The 16,275-nt window shown below is 50.9% G+C and overlaps 1 protein-coding gene across 5 annotated transcripts in view; it reads left to right on the top strand.

The window, feature by feature from the left end:
- Positions 1 to 16,275, top strand: part of bcar1 (BCAR1 scaffold protein, Cas family member) — a 323,652-nt gene that overhangs the window by 281,294 nt on the left and 26,083 nt on the right. For 4 of the 5 annotated variants that reach the window (XM_038806766.1, XM_038806767.1, XM_038806768.1 and 1 more), the window contains exon 3: positions 15,950 to 16,129. In XM_038806766.1, coding sequence (XP_038662694.1) covers positions 15,950 to 16,129 — 180 coding nt within the window. Of the gene's footprint in view, positions 1 to 5,368; positions 5,485 to 15,949; positions 16,130 to 16,275 lie in introns of those variants that run through there. The other variant, XM_038806769.1, reaches the window with a different exon arrangement.

The following is a 16,275-nucleotide window of genomic DNA, read 5'->3' as shown; positions in this document are numbered from 1 at the left end:
TTCCCCCCCCCCCCCCCCCCGCTCCCTTGGCCATGTTCCCCCCCTCCCTTGGCCATGTTCCCCCCCGCTCCCTTTGCCGTGTTCCCCCCCTCCCTTCGCCGTGTTCCCCCCCGCTCCCTCCCTTCGCCGTGTTCCCCCCGCTCCCTTGGCCGTGTTCCCCCCCCACTCCCTTGGCCGTGTTCCCCCGCTTCCTCCCCAGTGTTCCCCCCCCCCCCTCCCTTGGCCATATTCCCCCCCGCTCCCTTCGCTGTGTACCCCCCGCTCCCTTCGCTGTGTTCCCCCCCCGCTCCCTTCGCCGCGTTCCCTCCGCTCCCGTCGCTGTGTTCCCCCCCGCTCCCTTCGCCGCGTTCCCCCCCGCTCCCTTCGTTACGTTCCCCCCCCGCTCCCTTCCCTGTGTTGCCCCCGCTCCCTTCGCCGCGTTCCCCCCTGCTCCCTTTGCCGCGTTCCCCCCGCTCCCTTCGCCGCGATCCCCCCCTCCCTTCGTTACGTTCCCCCCGCTCCCTTCGCCGCGTTCCCCCCGCTCCCTTCGACGTGTTCCCCCCCGCTCCCTTCGACGTGTTCCCCCCCCCGCTCCCTTTGCCGCGTTCCCCCCGCTCCCTTCGCCGCGTTCCCCCCGCTGCCTTCGCCGCGTTCCCCCGCTCCCTTCGCCGCATTGCCCCCCGCTCCCTTCCCTGTGTTCCCCCGCTCCCTTCCCTGTGTTCCCCCCGCTCCCTTCCCTGTGTTCCCCCCGCTCCCTTCCCTGTGTTCCCCCCGCTCCCTTCCCTGTGTTCCCCCCGCTCCCTTCCCTGTGTTCCCCCCCCGCTCCCTTCGCCGCGTTCCCCCCGCCCCTTCGCCGCGTTCCCCCCCCGCCTTCGCCGCGTTCCCCCGCTCCCTTCGCCGCATTGCCCCCCGCTCCCTTCCCTGTGTTCCCCCCGCCCCTTCCCTGTGTTCCCCCCGCTCCCTTCCCTGTGTTCCCCCCCCGCTCCCTTCCCTGTGTTCCCCCCGCTCCCTTCCCTGTGTTCCCCCCCCGCTCCCTTCCCTGTGTTCCCCCCCTCCCTTCCCTGTGTTCCCCCCCGCTCCCTTCCCTGTGTTGCCCCCCCTCCCTTCGCCGCGTTCCCCCCCGCTCCCCTTCGCCGCGTTCCCCCCCGCTCCCTTCGCCGCGATCCCCTCCACTCCCTTCGCCGCGTTCCCCCGCTCCCTTCGCCGCGTTCCCCCCCCCCGCTCCCTTCGCCGCGTTCCCCCCCCGCTCCCTTCGCCGCGTTCCCCCCCGCTCCCTTCGCCGCGTTCCCCCCCCGCTCCCTTCGCTGCATTCCCCCCCCCGCTCCCTTCGCTGTGTTCCCCCCGCTCCCTTCGCCGTGTTCCCCCCTGCTCCCTTCGCTGTGTTCCCCCGCTCCCTTCGCTGCATTCCCCCCCGCTCCCTTCGCCGCGTTCCCCCCCGCCCCTTCGCCGCGTTCCCCCCCGCTCCCTTTGCCGTGTTCCCCCCGCTCCCTTCGCCGTGTTCCCCCCGCTCCCTTCGCCGCGATCCCCCCGCTCCCTTCGCTGCGTTCCCCCCCCTCCCTTCGCTGCATTCCCCCCGCTCCCTTCGCCGCGTTCCCCCCCGCTCCCTTCGCCGCGTTCCCCCCCGCTCCCTTCGCCGCGTTCCCCCGGCTCCCTTCGCCGCGTTCCCCCCGCTCCCTTCGCCGCGTTCCCCCCGCTCCCTTCGCTGCGTTCCCCCCGCTCCCTTCGCTGTTTCCCCCCGCTCCCTTCGCTGCATTCCCCCCGCTCCCTTCGGCGCGTTCCCCCCCCGCTCCCTTCGCCGCGTTCCCCCCGCTCCCTTCGCCGTGTTCCCCCCCTGCTCCTTCGCTGCGTTCCCCCCCGCTCCCTTCGCCGCGTTCCCCCCCGCTCCCCTTCGCCGCGTTCCCCCCCCCCGCTCCCTTCGCCGCGTTCCCCCCCCCGCTCCCTTCGCCGCGTTCCCCCCCGTCATCCCTTCGCCGCGTTCCCGCCCCCCGCTCCCTTCGCCGCGTTCCCCCCCCGCTCCCTTCGCCGCGTTCCCCCCCCGCTCCCTTCGCCGCGTACCCCCCCCGCTCCCTTCGCCGCGTTCCCCCCCCGCTCCCTTCCCTGCGTACCCCCCGCTCCCTTCGCCGCGTTCCCCCTGCTCCCTTGGTCATGTTTCCCCCCCCGCTCCCTTCGCCGCGTTCCCCCCGCTCCCTTGGCCATTTTTCCCCCCCGCTCCCTTCACTGCGTACCCCCCGCTCCCTTCGCCGCATTCCCCCCCCGCTCCCTTCGCTGTGTTCCCCCCGCTCCTTTCGCCGCGTTCATCCCGCTCCATTCGGCGTGATTTTCTTTAGAACATGGAAGGGTGGTTGAGAAAGCAGGATGGCTTTTTCCTTACTTTTGCACAAAAACATCTTCAGTAATGTTGTCACCCACAGGGATTGACCTTAGATTATATTAATTAGCTCTATCGTTTGGAGTCTTGCTGCGTGACGGATGGCATATCAATCCCCAGCCTTCAGCTCCAGTATTAGCGTTCTGTCACATTGTATCCATAGCAACCCATCATTCCCCACATGAGGGTCACAATAAAATCAGTCTTTCCATTCCTCACATGTTCATCCTTCAGCTACTCATGAATCAAATGGAACAAAAGTTGGAAAATTCCTTCACATCCCAAACATCTTGCACAGCTTGCCCCCCGTTCCCCCCACCCCCATTCTGGCCTCTCACAAACTGCATCAGTGATGCCAGGAAGCATTAAAATTGACTCAGTATGTTACTATTTCTTGAACAAGAATTTGAGCCATTCCTTGGATCTATTTATAGTTCAGAGGAAATGCATGTCGCCTGCTGGATTTTCTGGGAATCTATTGCTGAGCACTATTTCCACATCTGAAAATCAAGTTACTTGTTAAGTCATTGAATCTTTCTGGTGTGGTGTTAGGTTAAAAAAAAAAGCGGATTTCGGTTTTGTTGTTTCATACCGAGGCCACTGCCTTCTTATAAATGTTGCTAATAGGTTTTCGAAAAGGGTTCAAAGTCAGCCAGGCAGTCGCAAACAAACCAAAACAAGGTTACTCCTTTGAATTCCTCATCTCCAGTTCTGACAGTCCAGTATCTTGCCAGGGATCTGATTCCACAGGCATTGGCTGCTCTTTGCGACCTAGTCCAAATCGCCGTACTTCATCTGAGAATGTTGGTGTGTGCGATATTTGACCACAGAGATATCACAACCAATCCTATTCTTCAAAATGCTCGCACACGAGTGGTAGATATCTTCCTTGGGCGATGATAGCGCAGAATCAGAAAAGGTTCCCTGTTATAGCCAGCCCCTGATATTCAGTTCTGTTACTGCGAGCCGAATCCAACATAATCCATTTTACAGCACCAGCCAGGACAAATTGAGGCAGGTTCTGGTCACCGCACTGTAGGAAGGTATGTGAGTGTCCTTGTGAAGGTGAAGAGAAGACTGACCAGACAGGGGAGACCTACATGGATGGTTCCAGAGATGAGAGGGGATATTAGCTCCAAGATTAGGCCAGAGAACCTGAGGTTGCTTTCCTGGGAGCAAAGGAGTTTGAGGGGAGGTTTGATAGAAGCAGCAACTCGCCAAGCCTCCTTTCATAGAACCTTCCAAATCCACAAAATGTACCACCCAGCAGAATAAGGGCAGCACCACACAGTAACACCACCGTGCTGCAAGTTCCCTCAAGCCACATACTATCCTGACTTGTAACCTTATTGCCCTTCCTTCACTGGAGCTTCAAAATCCTGGAAGTTCCTTCAGCACCAGCACCGTGGGTGTACCCGTACTAGCATGACCTCAGTGGTTCAAAAAGGTGGCTCTCATGGGCACTTGGCAATGGGCAATAACTGTGGGCCTTGCCAATGATGCCATGAAAAAAATAAGGGAAAGCTGTAAGGTTTTGGCAAGAGATGCAGGGGGTTGTAAGGAAGAATATATTTTTTGCAGTGAGAGTGAATGACCTGCCGACAAGGGTGGTGAAAGTGGAGATGATCAATGACTTCAATGAAATTGGTTGGGCGCTTTAGGGAAATGAACTTGCAGGGTTATGGGGATGGAGTGGGAAAATTGATTGGTCTGCGTTGAGGCAGAATAGATTGAATGGACTGACGCCGGTTGGCGTCTCAGGTTATCAAGACCATCGATGAGAAGCAGGAGCGCAATCCAACTGTTCATGGTGAAGATGGTAACAGAAGCCCCAATTGCCAGCTGCTGCCACCACGTGGCGTTCAAACTGTTTACAACTCCGCAAGTTGCGGCGAACGAGGAGGAGCAGGATGACGGCAGCCAACTTGATGACGAGGCACATTTCACTCACCTATGGGAGGCTAGTATGGGAATCTGAGCAGAGACAACCACGGAAAGTTATGGGGAGAGGAACGATGTTGTACACTGGCAGATGATGCCATCGTCGATGCAGTATGCTCATCAACCAAGGAGCCCGAGGTGGCCAATGAACCCTAAGAAGTCCAATGCTACAAAGGCCATAGAGATGCTCTGGGATTTTGCACGGTAGCACAAAAACATTGAAAACATGTTTGACTGCATTGATGACACAGTGGACTGTATCGCATACTTCCAAAGACAGCATGGTAAACCGAAAGAAATTATGGACCTTTTCTAGAGTTAATTCCCACCATTTTTCAATGCAAAACCCCAGCCTTTTACAAGGCCAGGCCATTGTAAGGTATAAACAAATCGAAAAATGAATTTTCCGCACATTTACTGCTTTGCTGTTTTTTCATTTGGCATTTGAATGTGTTGTTTTTGACACAGACCACATTTGTAGGCAAACTGTGTAACACATTCATGTGGGAATGGGGCCTCCTCGGCTATCACACTGTTCCGCTTAACACAAATATTTGGGCTGATCGCTAAGATTCGATTCACTGTTACTTCACTGTATAATTCCGGGTGCCTGGATGTTGGGCCAAATGTTCCTGTTCCTCCATCCAAGGCTAATCTGGACTCAGTGAAAAAAGGAAGATCCGGGATCCGGGAAGGGACAGGAGGGGCTGAATGGAACCTGCCCAATTTACTGCCCATTAACCTCAATGGGCATGAAATGAGGCAGCCCCTCTTATGGGCACACACTGACCTCGTTCCAATTCTCATACCCTTGGGTGATCCCGGAAAATCCACCCCATCAATGCTTCTAATCTCAGTATGCAAGTTGGAGATTGAATACATTTGTTTCCTTCCTCTCTCTTCTTGTACTATTCCTTGCTACATGATTGCTTGAATGTTGCTGTTCTACATTTCACAACTCCCACTCCCTGCCTCATGCACACTTTGGCCCTACCACCCACGCGCATTTTCACACAAAGTATACATTCTCGCTGCTCATGTTGTTTCTGCAGCCTTTACTGTACTCAGTACTAACAGCACTGCACCAGTGGCAGTGTCTCCCACAGTTAGTTCTCACTTTCTCGAGTACCGGCAGTTTGGTCCAAGCTCTGGACGTCTCCACAGAGGCAGAAACCCACACTCTTATTTCTGGAATCGTGAGTGGCTGAACATAGGTAATCTGGGAGGCAAGGGACTGCATAAAATTAATTGGCAAGCCAGGAGAGAATGCCTACTTCTGACTGCTTTGCCTTTCTGTGACAATGGACCTCTGTTATTATGAGGTTTAATTTGTCATGGGGCACCTGGTATCCAGGGGTTTATAGCTGTCAAGTGAGATCTGCGCAACAGCTTTTGACTTTGGGTCCAGGGATAACTGTTTTCACACCTATCGGACTTAGTGTAACTTTGCGATTGCGGACTCGTGTTCATTAATGAGATTGGATAGGATTGGATTGGATTTGTTTATTGTCACGTGTACCGAGGTACAGTGAAAAGTATTTTTTCATTAGAAAAGGGAATTAAACAAAATTCAAGAAAATACATGAGAATACATAATAGGGCAACACAAGATATACAATGTAACTACATAAGCATTGGCATCGGTTGAAGCATACAGGGTGTAGTGTTAATGAGGTCAGTCAATAAGAGGGTCATTTAGGAGTCTGGTGACAGTGGGGAAGAATCTGTTTTTGAGTCTGTTTGTGCGTGTTCTCAGACTTCTGAATCTCCTGCCCGATGGAAGAAGTTGGAAAAGTGAGTAAGCCGGGTGGGAGGGATCCTTGATTATGCTGCCCGCTTTCACCCGGCAGCGGGAGGTGTAGATGGAATCAATGGATGGGAGGCAGGTTCGTGTGATGGACTGGGCGGTATTCACGACTCTCTGAAGTTCCTTGCGGTCCTGGGCCGAGCAGTTGCCATACCAGGCTGTGATGCAGCCCGATAGGATGCTTTTTATAGTGCATCTGTAAAAGTTGGTAAGGGTTAATGTGGACATGCTGAGTTTCCTGAGGAAGTATAGGCGCTGTTGTGCTTTCTTGGTGATAGCGTCGACGTGAGTGGACCAGGATAGATTTTTGGTGATGTGCACCCCTAGGAATTTGAAACTGCTAACCATCTCCACCTCGGCTCCGTTGATGCTGACGGGGTGTGTACAGTACTTTGCTTCCTGAAGTCGATGACCAGCTCTTTAGTTTTGCTGGCATTGAGGGAGAGATTGTTGTCGTTACACCACTCCACTAGGTTCTCTATCTCCGTCCTGTATTCGGACTCATCGTTATTCGAGATCCGGCCCACTATGGTCGTATCGTCAGCAAACTTGTAGATGGAGTTGGAATCAAGTTTTGCCACGCAGTCGTGTGCGTACAGGGAGTAGAGTAGGGGGCTAAGTACGCAGCCTTGCGGGGCACCGGTATTGAGGACTATTGTGGAGGAGGTGTTGGTGTTCATTCTTACTGATTGTGGTCTGTTGGTCAGAAAGTCAAGGATCCAGTTGCAGAGTGGAGAGCCAAGTCCTAGATTTTGGAGCTTCGATATGAGCTTGGCTGGGATTATGGTGTTGAAGGCGGAGCTGTAGTCAATAAATAGGAGTCTGATGTAGGAGTCCTTGTTTTCGAGATGCTCTAGGGATGAGTGTAGGGCCAGGGAAATGGCGTCTGATGTGGACCGGTTGCGACTGAGTATGGAGGTGATGCGCTTCATGATCAGTCTCTCGAAGCACTTCATTACAACTGACATCAGGGCCACCGGGCGGTAGTCATTGAGGCACGTTGCCTGGTCCTTCTTTGGTACCGGTATGATGGTGGTCTTCTTGAAGCAGGTGGGGACCTCGGAGTGGAGTAGGGATAGGTTAAAGATGTCTGTGAATACCTCTGCCAGCTGGTATGCGCAGGCTCTGAGTGCACGACCAGGGATCCCGTCCGGGCCCATCGCCTTCCGTGGGTTTACTTTCAGGAAGGCCGATCTGACTTCGGAAACTGTGATGGTGGGTATGGGTGAATTATGGGCTGCTGGGGCACTCGACAGCGGATTGTTGGTTACCTGCTCAAACCGAGCATAGAATGCATTAAGTTCATCGGGGAGGGGTGTGCTGCTGCCAGAGATACTGCTCGGCTTCGCTTTGTAGCCCGTTATGTTGTTTAGTCCTTGCCACAACCGCCGAGAGTCTGTCTGTGTGTGTGTGTATTTTATGCCGTTCTTGAACATTGCCTCTATTTAGATTGCAATGTCCTAGAGGCATCATCACCTTGACAAATGCTCAGGATTGTGTGATGCACAAGTTTAATGGCAGCTCGTATTTACTGTAAAAGATGTGCATTTATCTAGCACCTTTCACAAACGCACTTTTTAGCCGATGAAGCACTTTTTGAAATGGAGTGACTTGCAACCACTTTCCGCATTGTAAATTGCCACAAACGGCTATGTGAAAAGGACGAGACAATCTGCTTTGGTGAGGTGAGTTGAAGGATGAACATTGGCCAGAACATTGAAGAAAAGATCACCGACTGAATAGTGCTGTGGGTAGTTTCTGCCCTCCCAGAAAGGCCAGCCCGCTTGGGTTCAGTGTCTCATTTGGACAGCAACTTCTTCAGTACAGCTATGGAATGTCGACCGAGATTTGAAGCTCTAGAGTGAGTCTCAAATTGATGATTTAAAGGAGAGAATGTTACCAACTGAACCTCATCTTAGCAAATCATTAAGTTGTGAGAGCGATGTTCCCTGACTACATTTTTTACTGTTAATTCAAGGGATGTTAACGTCACTGGCGAGGCCAGTATCCATTGCCCATCCCTAATTCCCCTTGAGAAGGTGGTGGTGAGCCGCCTTCATGAACCACTGCAGTCCATGTGGTGTAGGTACACCCACAGTGCTGTCAGGGAGGGAATTCCAGGATTTTGACCCAATGACAGTGAAGGAACCGTGATTTACTAGCAAGTCAGGATAGTGTGGGGCTGGAAGGGGAGATTTTGCAGGTGGTGGTGTCCCCATGTATCTGCTACCCTAGTACTTTGAGATAGTAGCGGTTGCAGGTTTGGAGGTGCTGTCGAAGGAGTTGGTGAAGTGCATCTTTTAGTTGGTACACCCTGCTGCCACTGTGCATCGGTGGTGGACGGGAGTGAATGTTTAAGGTGGGGGATGGGGTGCCAGTCAAGCAGGCTGCCTTGTCCAGGATGGTGTTGAGCTTCTTGAGTCTTGTGGAGCTGCACTCATCCAGACAAGTGGAGTGTATTCCATCACACAACTGACTTGTGCCTTGTTTTATGGTGGACAGGCTTTGTGGAGTCAGGAGATGAGTTACTCTGCAAGATTCCTAGGCTCTGGCCTGTTCTGTCGTAGGCACTGTTTACATGGGTGGTTTAGTTCAGTTTCTGATCAATAGTAACCACTAAGAATTCAGCGATGGTAATGCCATTTAATGTCAAGGAGAGATGGTTAGCTTCTCTCTTCTTGGAAATGGTCACTTATGTGGCACGGGTGCGACTTGCATTCATCAACTCAAGGCTGAATGTTGTCCAGGTCTTGCTGCACATGGACATGGACTTCAGTATCTGAGGAGTCACGAATGTTGCTGAACATTGTGTAATCATCGGTGAATATTTCCACTTTGACCTTAACAATGGAGGAAGATAATTGATGAAGCAGCTAAAGACAATTGAGCCTAGGACACTACCCTGAGGAACTCCTGCAATGATGCCCTGGGACTGTGATGATTGACCTCCAACAACCACAACCATCTTCCTTTGTGCTCGATTTGACTCTGTAAATCTGCAGGTGGTCCCTTTTGGAAGTGAAACAGCCTTGAATATTTCTTTTCACAGATCTCCTTCTGCGAAAGGCATATAACTCCTGTTTGGCTACGTTACTCCACATGTTTGATGTACTCTGTGTTAACCCATGATTGCCAGCAGGCTTTTGTACTATGGGAACTTGAGCCCAGTCTAGTTGCACCTCAATATTCATACCATGGAGGTCAAATGGAGTGCCCCAATGATTGAGACCAGGTCACGGAACTTAAATCTGTGTGCTTCTGCTGTGTAACCCTCGTGTTGCCCTGGCTGGTGAAGTTACCTCCCAGAATAAGTTCTCATTTTTTGTTTATGCAACATTTACATTCTCTTCTAAACTCTTAACGGTGATTCATTTAAAGTCATTCTGAAGCGGGATTCTCCGACCCCCTGCCGGTTTTGCCCCCCCGGCACTTCTCCGGGCCCCGATGGGCCGAGCAGCCATCAGTTTCTGGCCAGTCCCGTCGGCATGAAATGGACATGGTCCCACAAGGCGGGACCTGCCTGGTAGGCCGGCTGGTGCGGTCCTCCGGGGGGGGGGGGGGGGGGCACGGTGGTCTGACTCGCGATCGGGGCCCACCGATCTGCGGGCTTGCCTGTGCCGTGGGGGGCACTCTTTCCTTCTGCGTCGGCCTCTGTAGGGCTCCGCCATGGCTGGCGCTGGGGGAAGACGTCCCCCTGCACATGCGCAAGAATATGCCGGCCGGTCTGCGCATGCGCGGAACCACGCCGGCGGTTCTGCGCATGCGCTAACTCACGCCGGGCCGGTTGGCGTGGCGCCAACCCCTCCGGCACCGGCCTAGCCCCCGGACGTGCGGAGGATTCAGCAACTTCCGGTTGGGTCGATGCCGGAGTGGTTCGTGGCATTTTTTTACGCTGGCGTCGGGCCATCAGGGTACTCGGGAGAATCCCGCCCCTGATCTTTTAAAGCAAGTTGTATTTCCAGGGCATCATTGCTACAGCCCTAATTGTCAAATGGTTTTCTATGTTTGTTTTAATCTGTGTGTTGCTAAAACTATACACGGCACTAGTTAGACCACCTGGAATATTGTGAACAGTTTTGGTCCCATCTAAAGAAAGATATACAGGCATTGGAGGCAGTCCAGAGAAGGTTCACTAGATTGATCCTGGTTACGGAGGGATTTTCTTATGAAGAGAGGTTGAGTAGTCTGGGTCTCTACTCATTGGAGTTTAGAAGAATGAGAGACAACCTTATTAAGACATATAGGATTCTTGGGGAGCTTGGCAGGGTCGATGCTGAGAGGTGGTTCCAAGGCTGAAATAGACAGACTTTTAATCAGTGAGGAAATCAAGGGTTATGGGAATAAGGTGGGAAAGAGTTTGCATTAATGCAGGCTTGATGGGCCTTCCCCAGTGTTGTAAATTCTACGAATCAGCAGCTCAAAGGGTAAAAGCATTGCCCGGAACTTGGACAGGCTAGGAGAGTGGGCAAAGAAGTGGCAGATGTAATACAATGTGGAAAAGTGTGAGGTTATGCACGTTGGTAGGAAGAATGGAGGCATAGACTATTTTCTAAATTGGAAAAAGCTTTGGAAATTCGAAGCATAAAGGAACTTAGGAGTTCTAGTTCAGGATTCTCAAGTTAAAAAAAAAAAATTTAGAGTACCCAATTATTCTTTTCCAATTAAGGGGCAATTTAGAGTGGCCAATCTACCTATCCTGCACATCTTTGGGTTGTGGGGGTGAAACCCACGCAAACACGGGGAGAATGTGCAAACTCCACACGGACAGTGACCCAGGGCCGGGATTCGAACCCGGGTCCTCAGTGCCATAGGCAGCAATGTTAACCACTGTGCCAAGGATTCTCAAGTTTAACATGCAGGTGCAGTTGGCAGTTAGGAAGGCAAATGCAATGTTAATATTCATGTCAAGAGGGCTAGAATACAAGAGCAGGAATGTACTGCTCAGGCTATATAAGGTTCTGGTTAGACCCCATTTGGAATATTGTGAGCAATGTTGGGCCTCATATCTAAGGAAGGATGTGCTGGCCTTGGAAAGGGTCCAGAGGAGGTTCACAAGAAAGATCCCTGGAATTAAAGACTTGTTATATGAGGAGCGATTGAGGATTCTGGGTCTGTACTCAATGGAGTTTAGAAGGATGATGGGGGAAATAATTAAAGCTTACAGAATACTGAGAGGCTGAGATACAGTGGGCATGGAGAGGATCTTTCCACTGGCAGGAGAGACGAGAACCAAGGGCACAGCACTGAAGGGGCGATCCTTTAAAACTGAGATGAGGAGAAATTTCTTCAGCCAGTGGGTGGTGAATCTGTGGAACTCATTTCCACAGAAGGCGGGGTTGGCCAAGTCACTGAGTGTCTTTAAGACAGACACATTGTTGATTAATAAGGGGATCATGGGTTAAGGGGAGAAGGCAGGAGAATGGGGATGAGAAACATATCAACCATGATTGAATGACAGAGCAGACTCGATGGGCCGAATGGCCCTATGGGACAGTCCAGAATCATATTGCTCTGGAAGGCCCCATCTTTTTTTTTCAATTAAGGGGCAATGTAGCGAGGCCAGTTTACCTACTCTGCACACCACCTTTTTGGGTTGCGGTCGTGAGACCCACGCAGACACAGGGAGAATGTGCAAACTCCTCACAGACAGTGACCTGGGGCCAGGATCGAATCTGGACCCTCGGCGCCATGAGGCAGCAGTGCTAACCACTGCGCCACTGTGCCGCCCCTAGGAAGGCCCATCTTTAACTCTGTGTATTTAGGGGCATTGGGTGAGCACAAAATTAAACTCACCCCAATCCTGTGAGCAGTTGCCCCACTTCTAAATGGACTTCAGTGTTTGGGCTCATTTGAGTTGATTTAAATTCATTCTCCTGATGCAGGGCCAGTATTTATTGTCCATCCATAGTTGTCCTGGGTCTGATAAAACTGAGTGGATTGCTAGGCCAATTCACAGGGCCCTTAAGTGGCAGATACATTGGTGTTGGAACCCGAGTCACATCTAGGCCAGACTTAGTTCGGATGGTAGGTTTCCTAAAGAACATAGAACCATAGAATTCCTACAGTGTAGAAGGAGGCCATTCAGCCCATCGGGTTGGCACCGGCCCTGCCCGATGCCCGTAACCTCACCTATCCTGGACATCTTTGCACACTTAAAGGGCAATTTAGCATGTCCAATCCACCTAACCTGCACATCTTTGGACTGTGGGAGGAAACTGGAGCACTTGGAGGAAACCCACACAGGCAGCGGATGAACGTACAAACTCCACACACTCCCCACAGCCACCCGAGGCCGGAATTCAATCTGGGTCCCTGGCGCTGTGAGGCAGCCATGCTAATCACTGTGCCTCCATGCCGCCCCATTGCGTTTTAACAACAACCCTCTCCTTTTCTGATCACTTTTTTTTTGTTTTTCCCCAATATTTTTGTACCCTGAATTAAAATTTTTAAATGGCCATTTGAATTCGCCTCTGGATTAATAGTTTTGGATTACTGGCCTAGTAACTTGACCACTACATTTACTGTATCTCGTGAGGAGCGGAGAGCTGCTCGCTCTTGTTAAACCGGACTCCAGTAAAACCTGCAGTCTTTCAGAGAGAAAAGAATATGAAAAAAGAATGATGGGAAAGAGAGAGGAAATGTCGATTTAATATGACGGCACTGTATTGAGTAGCACACGTGAGCTTGCCTTCTTTTCAGTTCTTGATTTGTTTCAGAGAGTGGTATTTTTGCACGGCTCAAATCAAACCCAAGGTTACTGTTCAAGGTCAGTCTGATAACTCAAGTAAAAATAGCACAAAGAAACTTTTTACTTGTTTGACAGTATATTTTAAATATTTTTTTATTCTCCTTTTTTGCATTTTCTCCCAAATTTACACCCACCAACAATAAACAGTAATCAGTAATAAACCATAATCAGTAACAAATATGTCAACCCCCATATCGATAACAACGATCTCATCCTCCCACCAAACCCAAAACATTCGGCCACATGTTCACATAAACAACTGACAAAATGGAATCAGGACTCACCCGTGGCCACCATTAACACCCATTGCCCCCCCCCCCCCCCCAACTAATGTTCAATGTTATCCAGTTCTTGAAAGTGCATAATGAATAATTCCCATGAATTTTAGAACCCCTCCGTCCTTCCCCTCAGTTCTTAAGAGTCAAGAATTCCAACAGGTCCCCCCACCATGCCAGGGCACAGGATGGAGAGGCTGCTCTCCAACCCATCAGAATCCGCCTTCGGGCGATCAACGAGGCGAAGGCTACAACATCTGCCTCCGCTCCCCTTTCCAACCCTGGCTGGTCCGTCACCCCGAATATGGCCTCCCGGGGACCCGGGTCCAGTTTCACGTGCACCACTTTAGAAATTACCCTAAAAACCTCCTTCCAGTAATCCTCTAGCTTTGGACAGGACCAAAACATATGAACGTGATTAGAGGGCCCCCCTTGCAACGTTCACACACATCTTCTACTCCTTCAAAGAATCGGCTCATCCTCGCCCTCGTGAGGTGTGTTCTGTATACCACCTTCAGCTGTATCAGCCCCAACCTCGCGCACGAGGTGGAGGTGTTCACTCTCCTGGGCACCTCACACCAGAACCCCTCCTCCATATCCTCTCCCAACTCTTCCTCCCACTTTGTGTTGATCCATTCCAGTGGTGCCTTCTCCTCCTCCAAAATAGCTCTGTAGACCACTGACACTACCCCCTTCTCCAGTCCCCCTGTCGTCAGCACCTCCTCCCAACAATGTGGAGGCCGGCTCCTCCGGGAAGCTGTGTGTCTCCTTTCTGGCAAAATCTCGAACCTGCATGTAGCTAAACATTTCCCCTGCTCCAGCCCATACTTCGCTTCCAGCTCCTTCAATCCTGCAAACCGACTCCTAAGAAACAAATCTTTGTGTCTTAATCCCCTTCTCCTCCCATTTCCGAAAATGTCCATCCCACTTCCCTAGCTCAAATCTGTGGGTCCCCCGGCATTTCCCTTGACCCTGACCCCAACCCAAAGTGTTGGCGAAACTGCCTCCAAATTCTCAATGAATATATTATTACTGGACTCCCTGAGTACTTCACCAGGACTATCGGGAGCGGCGCTGTTGCTAGTGCTTTCAACCCCGACCCCCTGCACAAACTCTCCTTCATTCTGACCCACTGGGAATCAACCCCTCTTACCCAGCTCTGCACCTTCACCACATTCGCCGCCCAGTAGTAATACATCAGGTTCGGAAGACCCAAACCCCCTGCCTGCCTTCCCCTCTGTAGCAGCACCTTTCTAACTCTGGCCACCTTCCCTCCCCATATGAACGAGATAATCCTTCCCTCAATCTCCCTGAAAAAAGCCTTTGGCAGGAAAATTGGCAGGCATTGAAAAATAAACAGAAATCGGGGCAACGCGTTCATTTTAACCGCCTGTACCCGACCCGCCAGTGACAGAGGGAGACCATCCCACCTTGCCAGATCAGCTTTCACTCTCCCCACCAAACTAGAAATGTTGGACAGTATATCTTAAACTGCACACGTCCACCTGTAGCTGCATAACATGCATGATAAAGTTAGAGCCCTTGAGTGAAATTCTGAAGAACCGTAGCAAAGGAGTTTAAAGAACGCTGATGAGCAAATGCCCACATTTCCATTCAGAATTTGTTTTGGTGATTTGTTGCAAAGTGTTCAGAGGTGGTCCACAGGTCCAGTTCAGAAAGAACGTGACTTTCATTTATTTAGCAGCCTTCAGGATGTCCTGAAATGCGTTGACAGCCAACGAGTGCATTTTTCAGTGTAGTCATTGTTGCAATGATGGAAACACAGCAGTCACTTTGAACAAGGCGCACTCCATAAGCAGCAATGTGATAATGACCAATGGATCTGTTTTTATGATGTTGATTGAGGGATTCATATTGGCCAGGGCATTGGGGAGAATTCTGATGCTTCTCTTTGAAATAGTGTCGTGGGATCTTTTATATCCACCCGAGAGGGCAGTCAGGACCTCAGATTAGTGTCTCGTACAAAAGACTGCGTCTCCCGAGCTCTACAGTACTCCCTCATTACTGCACTGGATTACAGCCATGATTGTGTGCTCAAGTCTCTAAATGATGGTTACAGACTCTGGGGCAAGGTACCGAGAAATAATGATTAAAACTGCAAGGAAGAGGGAAGTGGTTTTCTCGTCATTGCTCTTTGTGCTCAGTAGCCTTATCAGCCATGTGTTTATACAATGTCTGCTGTGTGCCACTAGTTTGCACTTGGCAATTCTGCATGCACAGAGCCTGCTGTAACTCTGTTCCAAAACAATCACATATGTGTGATGGTGTTGCTTGGTAAAATCGTTATGTTTTGTTGTGATGCGTATGGCAGAAGTGGTTTAGTTCACATCTACTACAGCTTTGAAAAATGTGCTTAATTAACACATTAGATTTGTAACACTTCCCCATCCAAAGATTTTTTTGACTATGATCTGTTGATTACAGTATGCAATCTAATCTGGAATTGGAGCATACATTCAGAGGTGGTGGTTTAGGAAACTAAGCACCTCTGTCACAATCGTCACAGTTTACTCTTGTGGCACCGCTGATTTACATAGCAGTGCAATTTGATGCCCTGATTTGATGGCCGCTGGCATGTATCCTCAGTCAATGCTCCGACCATTCCCAATAACCATTCAAGTGAAACCTTTCATTGAAAAATGTATGTTGATAGAGATCAGGTGGCTAGCAGCCCATACTAGAGTACGTCAGAGAATTTGAACTCCAATTTGTCTTTTAATTAACCAAAGTTAGCTCCACTAACACACCAGTGAGATTGAATCATAGTGAATCTGCAAACTGATTTATAACCGCATTCTTCTCTCTTTCAGGTTGTCCTTCCAATTCGAGTTGGGCCTGTCTATGTTTATGACACGCCTCCGCAGATGGAACAAGATGAATACGACATCCTACCATCGAGAAATCCTCCCCCTTCCACTTTGCAGGAGATTTACGATGTGCCTCCAACCAGAGGCGGAATGGAATCTTCTAGCAATCCGTATGGACAGGAGGTGGGTTACAGTTTGGCATTTAATAATAAGCACAAAGGTTTATTGCTAGTGTATTTGAACAACAGAAAAAGCATTTTAGATGAAAACTGTTCTTGTGCATTTTAAATAATGCTTTGAAGGCTTAAGTGTATCTTATCCCAAATACA

Source organism: Scyliorhinus canicula, chromosome 9 (genome assembly GCF_902713615.1).
Source record: "Scyliorhinus canicula chromosome 9, sScyCan1.1, whole genome shotgun sequence".
In the NCBI taxonomy this organism is placed as follows: domain Eukaryota; kingdom Metazoa; phylum Chordata; class Chondrichthyes; order Carcharhiniformes; family Scyliorhinidae; genus Scyliorhinus; species Scyliorhinus canicula.
This window is presented reverse-complemented; position numbering and strand designations above follow the sequence as displayed.